Below are 12,555 nucleotides of genomic sequence, written 5' to 3' on the forward strand. Positions count from 1 at the left end.
CATAAACGTCTTGACCAGAAGTTCATAAAATCTAAGGGTGAATATGTAGAACTACTAAAGATCTATGAAGCAAAAACTAAGCACTGTATCCAGCGTCTCCAAATCTACCCAAAATGTCTGAATTATGCATTTCTGTAAATCACAACAAATTCAGGTATTTCACTACGAGTCAACTGTTTTTACTCAAGAAACTCACTGTGCATAATTTTCAAGTGGTAATTACAAGCTTTCTGTCAGTAGAGTGGTCTAAAATAGCTAACAAATCCAAAATGTCCATTGTAAATCATATAAATGAGCCCCTTATGAAGGTTCAAGATGAAACTGATATCAGATTTAAACGTAATGCAAAAATATTGTCACACAATGCTGCACAGTACCTAAATGTGTAATAATGAACTCTTGTATGTATTTCTATACTCTGTACTTTCGTATGTTTTCTTGTATGGGGATGGGACGATATGAAAACAATTTTCAACCGTCCACCATGTTTTGGCAATGTTCCAACACTCTCCTCATCACTGTTGTATGCGTCACAAAAACTATTACACTACTAACTAACGTTTACAGTGTGAAATATCCACATTATATAATATCACTAACTTATTTAAAGACACTCAATTTCAAAAACAACGTATATAACCGAAATATTTTGAGCAGTAATACTTACATAGCAATGATGAAATGTTATCTGTGTTCAGTAGAGAGAGACAGTAAATCATTGACAGTTCTATCCGCTTCTGTTTTGCACCAGAAAACGATGTCAGATAGGTCTATCAGCAAACATATGGCTTAGCTATGCCCAGAAGTCTTCAATAATAATAGTATTTTCCAAGAAATTACAAAAAAATCATTGACAACGTTTCGTTTGGTGCAGCGTCTTTTACTGCTACCACAGAATTAATGCGTAAGTGAATGCGATGATTTTCAGTTACGCTGACCTATAAAACGCTATTCCAAAAGGAAAATTTGACATGTTATACATTGTTAGAAAGCTTATACTCTCACCTACTGAATAAATGAATTGACATTCGGCCAGACTGTACTAAAATGGGCGACAATGCCGTAAACAACCCATGTGGCATTATGCACAGCTATTTTGGAAGGTACCCAGGCATCACAATGCGCGTGTATTTCACTAGACAATATTGTCCAAGACAATATATGACCACTCAGTCTCAAAAGGGACATCTCTATGCGTAAAACCAATGGTAGCCTAAGGTTTTATATTTATTAAGTATTTAGTCCCAGATATTGACTGTAGAATGACATGGTATAATTTTTTAAAACTTTGTCTCGTTGGTTGAATTTGCATTAATTATTGCGATCGCAAGATCGCACATTCCTGGAGGGACTAAAAAGTGGCTCCGAAACGAGGCACTGAAATTTGCGTAGTGATTCAGTCCGGTCGGTGCTGACCATATAGGAACCGGTGCCATTAAGGTACCGGTTTTCGGTACCCAACCCTACTTGCTAGCTAGCTAGTGAGGGAAATAGCTGCCTAGCTAGCGATCACTCTAACTAGTGAGAGAGATATGGAGAGATTGCTAGCCAGCTAGTGAGAGGGATAGAGTGGTCGCTAGCTAGGTGGCTAACTATTGAGGGAGATATAGAGAGATATATGGCTAACGAGAGAGCAGTAACAAATATTTATCAGTGTCCAGACATAACTATAGAAACAAAAGGAGATATGTGGCTATATGGCAAATATACATCTTTGATGACGCTGTTATTTCTGTTCAATAATATGTAGTTGCACAAGACAACTAAGAGGATACAACGGGAAGCTCCTGCTCCTCCTTCAGCCTAGTAAACTTGAGCAACCCATCAACCGAGTTGCTCGTTGAACGCAGGGTTAGGGTTGTATTCTTGTCTTCAACAACATGAACAAATATTTAGTGATATTCTTACAGTAAAACTAATGTACTGTACACATTTACTCATATATTGGTGTGGGATGTGATATTTAATAAAAGTTGTCCTCTCAAAGGTGGTATATGCCAAAACGCCTCAGTTTCAAACAGCGACCCTGTGGCTTCAAAATGTAAATCCATTGCAGTTGGGGACTCAAATCTACCAGGCTCACATTCCCCTTTTCACTGTAATAAAAAAAAGAACACCCATTTGTAAAACTAAAATGCTTTATACCACTGTGTAGACAAGATCTTGGCAAAAAAATAAATGTAAAAATATTGTCCAATCTAGTTTTCCCGGTGACTTAGCCACCAGTAAACAGGTTAGCTGGGTGTGGTATACTAATCGAGCTGCTGGAGATTTGGAGTCCAGAGGCGGTGCAGTTCTCCTTTTCATTGTAATTACAAAAAACACCCATTCATAAAACTAAAATGCTTTACACCACACTGTGGACATGATCTTGGTGAAGAAATACATGTAAAAATGTTGCTGTTCAATCTAGTTTTCTTTGTGACTTTACTACCAGAAAACATGTACACTAGCAGCAGGTTAGCTGGCTGTGGCATACTATTCTAACTGCTGGAGATTCGGAATCCAAAAGGTGGCGCACGTCTCCTTTTTACCGTAATTACCAGAGGTGGGAGTAAGTCACACATATGCAAGTCACAAGCAAGTCTCAAGTCTTAACCTTCAAGTCTCAAGCAAGTCCCAAGTCACTGTGTTTAGACCAAGCGGCCAAAACCAGACTTTCGTTTTTGAAGCTCATTTCCTGGTGTTGTAGTTCCTGGTTGCTCACTAGCGCCACTACGGATGGCTCCAGTATAGGTGTTTTCATATCCGGTTTCCATGTAAGTCTACGGTACAAATGCGATCAAAATACAAAGTCAATAATTTTTTCTCACAAGAACAAATAGTCATAATAGGTGTATTTTATTGGTCTTATGACTGTCCATGGGTCGATTTCATGATTTATTGCGTCATTTGGGCACAGTGTCAATATTTGTTCTGGACCAATGAGGTACAGCTTGCGTCACTTCCGGATTACTGCGGAGGACTGAGCTATAGTAGGGGCTACAGTCTATGGTCACTGGGGTGGGCGGTGGCGTCTCTTGGCCTTGACATTGCGGCGCCGGCTACGGTCCGCCTGTGCTAAGTCTGAAAATGCAAGCATCCCATTTCGTGGTGATTTAATTATGGCGTGTGCTATTTACAGCTGCACTAGACGACCATAAAATAATCCTCCTCTTAAGTTTTTCGGTAGCCGAGTCATTTTTACTATTTCCTTTAGCCTACTTAACCAAATAATTAGTTGGCAGAAAGCGTAATCAGCTTGCTATATTTGGTAGTCCAGTAGTAGCCTATGCTAAAACAGTTCGCAACTTCGGCTACCAAGCCATTTGACTAGCTAGCTAACCTTAACCGGCAAACATTCAATCTGTCAGACGTGTTTGGCGGCTTGTCAGTCGTGTACATTCCGTAAATGTCTACCTGGGCCATGCTTCAAGCATGTGACAAAGCTACTATAATCCCGATTTTGGGATAAACACTTTCAGTTTCACAAAGCGAATTAAGAGTCTCAAGGTTCATTTGCTGAAATCACACACACAGAATTTAACGAAATTAACCATCTTGGCATTTAGAAAGGAATATGTTTTTAGCATTTAAGAGACCGACAAGCTAGGCATTTAAGACAGTGGTTCTCAGAATCGGTTCTGGGGGCTCCTTGCGTATATTGGCTTTTCTCCATTGGTTTTGATGATTTACAAGAAAAAAACGATAGCCTAATAATAATTAGAAATTCAACGTAGGCTACATTATTTTTGTCTTCATGCACCAGGTGGAAAACTTGCTGTACAAAGTGCGTTGTCATATTTACACGCCTGCAGATCAGTTATTAAAATACTTGGTAGATTTGTTAATAACCGCTGACAGTGTTAATTTTTATTCGGTAGAAAGTGATTTGCGAACGATCGGTCAGCTAGCGTCACCCAGCAAGTGAACACCACAAACGGCGATGGAGTAGCTAGTAGTAGCAGTTACTGGCTCATTAACTGACTGGCGAAAACCTACGACGATAACTTGCTCGGTTAACAGCAGATCTACCAGACAGTTATACGAAAATTAGCCTAGTCAAATCACCAGTAGCCTACACATCTCCGATTGATTGACCATCAGTGTAGTCAATGTTCTTCCCCTGTGGTTCATATTGCTAATGCGTGAGCTAACCACGGATAGCCTACCTAGCTCACTGGCAAGCTGATATGCTAGTTAAGCATATTCGTTTTGCTGAGAAACATGAATTGAAGATAACTGAACATAGCCTAATTGTATTATTAATGTCATACATATAACGTGATTACATGACAGTACAGTCACGGATGGAAATTAAACTCCGTAAACATCTGATAATATATTTTAAAACATAACGGCAGACAGTCAGCTAGCCTCGTTCAGGTTGATGGGCTTTTCCGCACCGGACTGTCAATCAAATTGTAAAAATCACAGAGCGGCTTTTAAACTCTGTGGTTTTGGCTCCAACTCCAAAATGGCCGCGCCCGCCATTGAGCTTCAAAACGTATTTTCGGAGACCCACGGAGAGTCAATGGGTGACGTCACAGTAGCTTTGTCCATATTTTTTACAGTCTCTGGTTTAGACTCAAGCAAGTCAAGTCGAGTCACTGCTAAACGTCAAGCAAGACAAGTCAAGTCATTGCTCAGGTCAAGCAAGTCACAAGTCCAGTCACCGTGAAAGAAGCACTTAAAACAAGAGAGAAAGGGGTACAATGGCAAGCCATGTCATGAGAAAACTGCACCTGTTAGTTAGTTAGTTAGTCTCTACAACTAGCGATGGGTATGGTTAGGATTGTATCAATACCAATACCACTATTGATACTGCTTATCGATACCAATACTTATCAATACTCTTAATATTGACTGCAAAATACATGTTGTTAAAAGAATTATCAGTACTGCTTTTATATTAGTTTGGTCAAAAAAATATTTAACAAAATAGTTTTGTTGATAAAATGAAATAGATTGTTTTCTCAGATGAAACATGGTGATGGGACCTATTGGTGTAGATACTGTAAATGTCTGGTAGTTGTTGATACTTGAGAAATTTCTGTTTCTGTTGGTCTTCACTAACTTAATGGGAATATGACTGTAATATAGTGTTAATCTCTAAGCATTTTGTAATTTTTCCTTTAATTAGGCCTTCCATTGCAAGGCTCCAGAGTGCGACCATTTTGGTCGCACATGCAACCAAATATCTGCCAGGTGCGACTAAACATTTTCATTGGTCGCACTGGTGCACCTGACATTTAGCAGGTCTGTCTCTGTGTGTTGCGACGGAGCATTAGGGCCACAATGAGGAAAAAAAACATTCTGAGATTTCGAGAATAAGGTCGTAATATTGAGAAAAAAGTCGTAATTTTACAAGAAAAAAGTCATAATAATATGAGGATAAAGTCGTAATTTTACGAGAAAAAAAGTCATATTACGAGAATAAAGTTATAATTCTAGGTTACGTGTTATTTTAGAAGGGAAATATCAGAATTGCAGCCTGCCGCCTGCATTAAAATGAGGAAGGTAGAGCATCTTGTGAAGTTATACTTTAGTATAGGTTTCACAAATAATGAAATACTTAATCTTTTGGCACATCAACACCACATTATCATAAGTATCAGGACATTGAAAAGATTGTGCAAGAAACTCTGTCTATTCCGACGAAAGAACCACACGGACTTGGAGGAAATTGCAGGCTCAGGCTGCCATTAGACTCCTCTCGCCCGTTTTGTTGGTTGCTGGTAATATATTTTACTAAAAATTATGGGGGTTTTTTTCTCAAAATTTTACGATTTTATTCTGGTAATATGATTATTTCTCGTAAAATTACACATTTATTCTCGTAATATTACGACTTTTTTTCTTGAAATATTATGACTTTATTCTCATTAAATTACGACTTTATTGTCGTAATATTATGACTTTTTTCTCAATTACGATTCTTGCAATATTACAACCTTATTCTCGAAATCTCCTAATTTTTTTCCCTCAATGTGGCCCTAATACTCCTTTGTAGTACAGTGTGTGTATGTGATTAGCGTTATTTTTTTTCCCGCACCCGCATTCTGCGAAGACCCGCTCCTACTCTGCCTCTGATTGGCTCTGACCCTGATATTCTTCTTCGCTGAGTGCGGGTCGGAAAAAAAAGGCATGTATGTGCATGAGCGTGTCTAAAGGGGTGGCACCGCCCCCCAAATTTTATTGGCCGCCCCGGTGCCCCCCCAATGCCATTGGGCTAGAGTACTGGCAATCTGACAATGCCCAACGCCATTGGATCAGAGCGCTGTCAATCGCTGCCAATCACTTGTGCAGTGCCACTTTTCATGCAATGCCACCTCTATTAGGGCACAGGGCACTGCATAAGCCTGAAAATCGTGCCCAATGTTTTCTAAGGCAATTTTCAACGCTGTATTTATTTCTGATAGAACTTTATGATTTCCCATGGGCCCCCCCCCTGACTGGTTGTTGGTCCCCCCTGTGCCACCTCATTTTTAAAATCCTGGAATCGCCCATGTACGTGTGAAACCGCGCCCTGTACTCCTCTGGGAGCAGCGCACATTTTTGTTTGAGTTATTTGAGTTTGATTTATTTGAGTTTGTCAAGCACTTTAAACATCAGCACTTTTTAAGTTTATTTTTTAAACAATTGAGGTTATTGCGATTTCTTGTTTGTGCTGTGATCTAAATAAAAATAAAAAAACATTTATCTGCACCTTTATTCCTGTTTACAATCATTTACATAATGCGTTAAGAAATTACCAATGCGTATGGCAACTGACAAAAAAGGTAACGCTTAAAATGTATTATTGCGGCACCAAAAGGTACGATGAAAAATTTTGGGTGCAACTAAATTATGTGCTGGTGCACCTAAATGAAAAAGTTAGGCGCACCAGTGCAACCAATGTAAAAAATTAGTGTGGAGCCCTGCATTGACAGTTTTCAACATAGAGGATAGTGAGTGACATTAAAATAGAGAGTTGAAATGACTGATATTACAGTGTGGAGGGTGATTAGCATGTCTGGATGATCATGGCAGTTTTTAAATCTTTCTCCAAGACCCTTTGAACACCAAAATAGATTGTTATACCCGCAACAGTTTCCCATTTTGTATTTATTATGCGGCACACGCGAGTACCTACTGCATAGGCAATTGCTCAGATTGCGTGAATATGAAACACAGCATTCTATCTGATGATTAATATTTTCTGCTGTGGATTGTGTAGACTAATGCATCCATTAATTTAAAACACTGAACTTTTAATCCTCATCAAGGAAAAATACCATTTTGCCTGATCTCACAGGATTGCATTTGTCACACAGTTGATTAGAGAGAGGGAGATACCATACTGCTGTGGTTGAACAGAATGATGAAGCTCTGTCTTGAAAAGCTGTCAATTCGTAAGCTGTCTTGTCTGAATCAGAAACGGTCTGGTAATATAAGGCTCGAGAGAAAATCAACGCAGATATGGGAGAATCCTTTCAACATGCTTTCAGCTCGATCCTGTCTTGCATTGTTTTCTAGGTCCTGCTAGACACTGTCTTTTAAGCCTGGGTTGCACGCACTGCACTAAACGTCACCCAATCATGTTTCAAAATGGTACCTGTTCATGCTCAATATCTAGAAAAATGCAAATAGGCTATTCAGCTTAATAAAAACTGTCAAGTCCTTTCGAGTCATCTGCCTAAAGTCAAAGTCAAGCCTCAAGTCATGAATACCAAGTCAAAGTCAAGTCGAGTCTTTTATCAACATTAGCCAAGCAAGTCGCAAGTCCTCAAATTTGCGACTCGAGTCAAGTCATGCAACTCGAGTCCCCCACCTCTGGTAATTACTTGTCTTCAATATACCATACTGTAGACAAGATGTTGGCAAATATAAACAAATATCGTTGTTCATATGGTTTAGCTGTCTAACCATGTCAGAAAACTTTTTATCGGGCCTCTTTCCCGGCATAACTTTGACAAATCGGAATTGAACAACCAGGATGATGTCAAGACAGGGGTTGGCCACAATTTAAATTTCATTTCACCAAAATCCCTTCTGGGGTCGTTTTGAATAAGATAGCGAGAGCGTTTTTTCTTTTTTTGTTTTGGTGCCATTTTGCTTCTGAAACGGCTGTAGAATTCTAAGTTCGCCAGGACACTGGAAGGTGTAAAGTTTTTAGGACACCTATATATATGAACGTATGAATAAATAATAACCAATTAACATCTAAAACAATTCACAGTGAGTTTTTCTTGTGATTTTTTATAATGACCCCATTTGGTGAAGCGTTAAGTGCAGGCACAATTGCTTATAAACAAATTAGCATGATCATTTCTGGCATCTAATGTAAAAAAGTTACATCGCTGAACTGTCCGTGGACTTTTTAATTTTTAGCTTTATTTACTCTAATTTTGCTTGTTTCCTTGATTAATGACCTGTTAAAATTAGCCCAAATGCCGATTTTGTATTATTTTTGTGTGAGGAATGCCTATTGTGACTACATTGGCAGAACACGGGCAGAACATTCGACCTCCAAACTCTGCAGTCTTTCCCACAGGTTGAGAATTTAGTTGTGGCGGTCAACTCTGTGTACATGTCCAGAGGGGTGGGGTTGTCTGTAATGTCTATTAAATTGTATTGTAACTATTAAGAGGCTATCAAATGACTGTCCTTCTGAATATGTTCGTGTTCAGTACTGTCCTCCCTGCTCTGCTCTACATACGCCAGCTGCAAGAGGAAGGGGGGGAGGGCCAGCGCAGCGAAACGAGTTTGCTGTATGTCACTTTGAAATTTAAAAGAAAAAAAGAGAAAGAACACAAATTAAAAGAGGAAAATAACAAACAAATATAGTGTGTTCTTTATAGAAATAAGCACGTAAATACCGAAAAATCTTTTTAGCCGGAGGGAAATCTATTTGGGCGGGCCACCCAAATACATTAATTGCATGGGAATGTTTACAGAAAGTGTGTGAATATATACATCCATCCTTCCTTTTTCTCTCTACACCTTCAACTGAACTACACCCACTCATACATCCATCCTTCCTCCAAGGTCTCACCTCCCCACCTGGCTTCTCTCTTTCTCTGTTTCACACCCACCCCTTCCCCCCGGCCTGTTCTACTGCCCTTTTAACCTCTTAGCGCACAACCCCTAGTGGTGGGCACGCCGGCGTGCCTAGATTACTAAACTCAAACACTCAAACATTCGGTGCTACTGCAACCAAAGTGTGAGATGAAAACAGAAACGCGTTGTTTCAGTTTCATTAGTAGACGATACACGACAACTATGCCGAAAACGGAGTTTCGCAGCCCCACCATTGTCGCTTCGGTCGTTCATTTAACACGCACCCCCTCCCTGCAGTCTCATCTAAAAAACACCCCCCACCCTTGACATAATGGACAATATTGTCTATCTTGGCATTCATAAAAATATTCTTTCACCAATAAAAAATTGTATTCCGTCATAGCAACAAGATAAACCCGACAATAGCCTTAAGATATGCCTATACAGCAGTGAAAACGCTGCTCACTGAATAACGAAATAAACGAGAAAAAGTTTTTAAAAATGATACCATGTCATTCTACAGTCAATATCTGGGACTAAATATTGAATAAATATAAAACCTTACTGTTGGTTTTACGTGTAGAGATGTCCCTTTTGAGACTGCGTGGTCATATTGTCTTGGACAATCCGTTTGGGAAATATACGTGCATCTGTGACGCCTGGGTATCTTCCAAAATAGCTGTGCGTAACACCACACCTGTTGTTTACGACGTCGTCGCCCTTTTTAGTACAGTCTGGCTTGATTGACAATTCATTTATTCAGTAGGCGAGAGTATAAGCTTTCTAACGATGTATAACATGTCTAATTCTGCTTCTGGAATAGCGTTTTATAGGTCAGCGTAACAGAAAATATTCTTAGCATCGCATTCACTTACGCATTCACTCTGTTAGCAGACAAATACGATGCACCTAACGAAACGTGGTCAAGGATATTTCGTAATTTCTTGGAAAATACTATTATTATTGAGGACTTCTGAACATAGCTAAGCCATATGTTTGCTGATAGACCTAGCTGACATCGTTTTCTGGAGCAAAACAGAAGCGAATAGAACAATATCATTGATACTGTCTCTGTCTCCATCTACTGAACATAGAGGAGATTTCATCATTGCTATGTAAGTATTACCGCTCAAAATATTTCGGTTATATACGTTATTTTTGAAATTGAGTATCTTTAAATAGGTTAGTGGTGTTATATAATGTAAATATTTCACACCGTAATGTAAGCGTTAGATGGAAGTGTAATAGTTTTTGTGAAGCATGCAACAGTGATGACGTCAGAGCTGGAACATTGCCAAAACGTGTTGGACGGGTGAAAATTGTTTTCATGTTGTCTCATCCCCATACAAGAAAACATACGAGAGTACAGAGTATAGAAAGACACACAAGTTAATTATTACACATTTAGGTACTGTACCGCATTGTGTGTCAATATTTTTGCATTATTTTTTTAATCTGATAGCAATGTTTCATCTTAAACCCTCATAAGGGGCTCATTCATATGCTTTATAATGGACAAAAAGCATTTTATTCAATTTTGGAGAGATTTTGGATATGTTTCTGGACACCTAGCTATTTTAGACCACTGCACTGACTGAAAGCTTGTAATTCCCATTTGAAAATTATGCAACAGTGATTTTCTTGAGTCAAAACAGTTGATTTGTAGTGAAATACATGGATATGTTATGATTTACAGCAATGCATAATTTAGACATTTTGGATAGATATGGAGATGCTGGGTACACTGCTTAGTTTTTGCTTCATACATCTATAGTAGTTCTACATATCCACCCTTAGATTTTATGAACTTGTGGTCAAGACGTTTTTGACCTAGCACATGTATAGTTTAACCTCCTGTATATATGCAATCTCTCAGTATTTCATTGCAAACTTAAAAAGTGCAAATTTATTTTTGTTTTTTTGTCAAAACAATTGCATTTGTGGCACTTTGTTTATTCCAAAATTATGAATATAAACTAATCTGCGTTAGTATTGTAAATTGTACAAATGCCTTGCTTCTTTTAAGCCATTTTTCAAGTCTTTGTGGTGTTCACATCTGGAGTTATAAAGCTTTAAATAGGGTACCCCCTAAATGGGCAAGGATTGACAAGATTTGGCTTGTGCCTTAAGAGGTTAATAATTACTTGATATTACTGAAATTATATATGTGTAATTTTATCTTTTTTTTCTCCTCTCTCCCCCCTTCCCCCAGGCACGCCTCACCTGTCCATGCTGTAATTCCCGGGTGAAGGACGCAGTTCTCACAAAGTGCTTCCACGTGTTCTGCTTTGAGTGTGTAAAAACTCGGTACGACACCCGTCAGAGGAAGTGCCCCAAGTGCAATGCCGCCTTTGGCGCCAACGACTTCCATCGTATTTACATTGGATAGGCGCCATGGCATGCAATGAGTGGAAGGGGAGGTTTGGGAGAACTGGGTTGTTGAAAACGGCTTGGTAGACTGGTTACGTATGGTAGATTTGATGTTTCTGATTTTACAAATAGAATTAACCTCAACCCCCTGCTCCCCACTTCCCTGAGGACCACAAAAACAGGACAGAGTAACCTGATGGATGATGGATGGGGCAAAGTGTTTGTGTTTTTTTCTACTGTGCATTATGCGGGTGTGTATGCTGCGGCCTCCGACACCCTCTAGGGGCCCGAGACCCCCTCCCTCATCTTTAAATCTCTCTGTGTCTCCAGAAGAATCACTGCCCCCTCCCCCCCTCACCAAGCGTGGAACTCAACCCAGTCTGTAGAGAGTAGAGAGTTCAGTTGGGACAAACAAGCCTGCATCCCTTCGACCCAAACCCACCCCAAAGTCATAGGCCTTCAGATTTTAAGGAAAGCATGGTTCACACATCCAACAGAAAGACTAAAGCAGGCAGTTCACAGATCAGGTCCTTGTTGATCATGTTAAACTGGGAGACTGATGATTTTTGATGGTTTTTAGGTCTGTGACTGTACATGTTGCTGTTGGCAATGATGTCCCAGCCCTGGGGAGGCAAAATATCCCCCCGCCTCCTTTCTAACATCAACACGAATATTTGAGTGAACAGTAGTCCTGGAAACCTTGTCCAAGGATCTAAAAGACTGGAGCTTCTACAGGGTAGACTAGTGTAACCGTGAACTGTATCGCGCTGTCAAGTCATTCTCTGTTTTTTTGTTTTGTTTGTATTTTTGTTTTTATTTACAAGCCATTTTAAATTCAAGGCATCGGTTTCAGTCAATCTGACATATCTGACATTTTTTTTGATTGCCAACTTGCAATTAATAAAAAAATGGGGGTCTAAAACTAGCTGTTTCCTCTTCCTGTTTGTGAAATCTCACAGAAATGAGTGTTATAGGTTCCATTATTAAAGTTTTTTATCGTTTTTCCACTGGTTGTAAACAAAAGGACAGCAGCATCTATTTGGTTATGTATCAGTCTCAGTTTGGTTCTCAAGTTCAATATGGCCACCACATTATGTAAATAAAGAAATGTACAGTCAAAGTGTAGGGTCCTGAAAGTATGTGGACAACCCTTCTAATTAGTGG

The 12,555-nt window shown here is 39.3% G+C and overlaps 1 protein-coding gene across 2 annotated transcripts in view; it reads left to right on the plus strand.

The window, feature by feature from the left end:
- The window catches only part of rnf20 (ring finger protein 20, E3 ubiquitin protein ligase), a 74,765-nt gene extending 62,449 nt beyond the window's left edge, over positions 1-12,316 (plus strand). For both annotated transcript variants that reach the window (XM_064344066.1, XM_064344067.1), the window contains exon 22: positions 11,234-12,316. In XM_064344066.1, coding sequence (XP_064200136.1) covers positions 11,234-11,410 — 177 coding nt within the window. In that variant the 3' untranslated portion in view covers positions 11,411-12,316. The remainder of the gene's footprint in view (positions 1-11,233) is intronic.
- The last annotated feature ends 239 nt before the right edge of the window (positions 12,317-12,555 follow it).

Source organism: Anguilla rostrata, chromosome 7, assembly GCF_018555375.3.
Source record: "Anguilla rostrata isolate EN2019 chromosome 7, ASM1855537v3, whole genome shotgun sequence".
Taxonomy (NCBI): domain Eukaryota; kingdom Metazoa; phylum Chordata; class Actinopteri; order Anguilliformes; family Anguillidae; genus Anguilla; species Anguilla rostrata.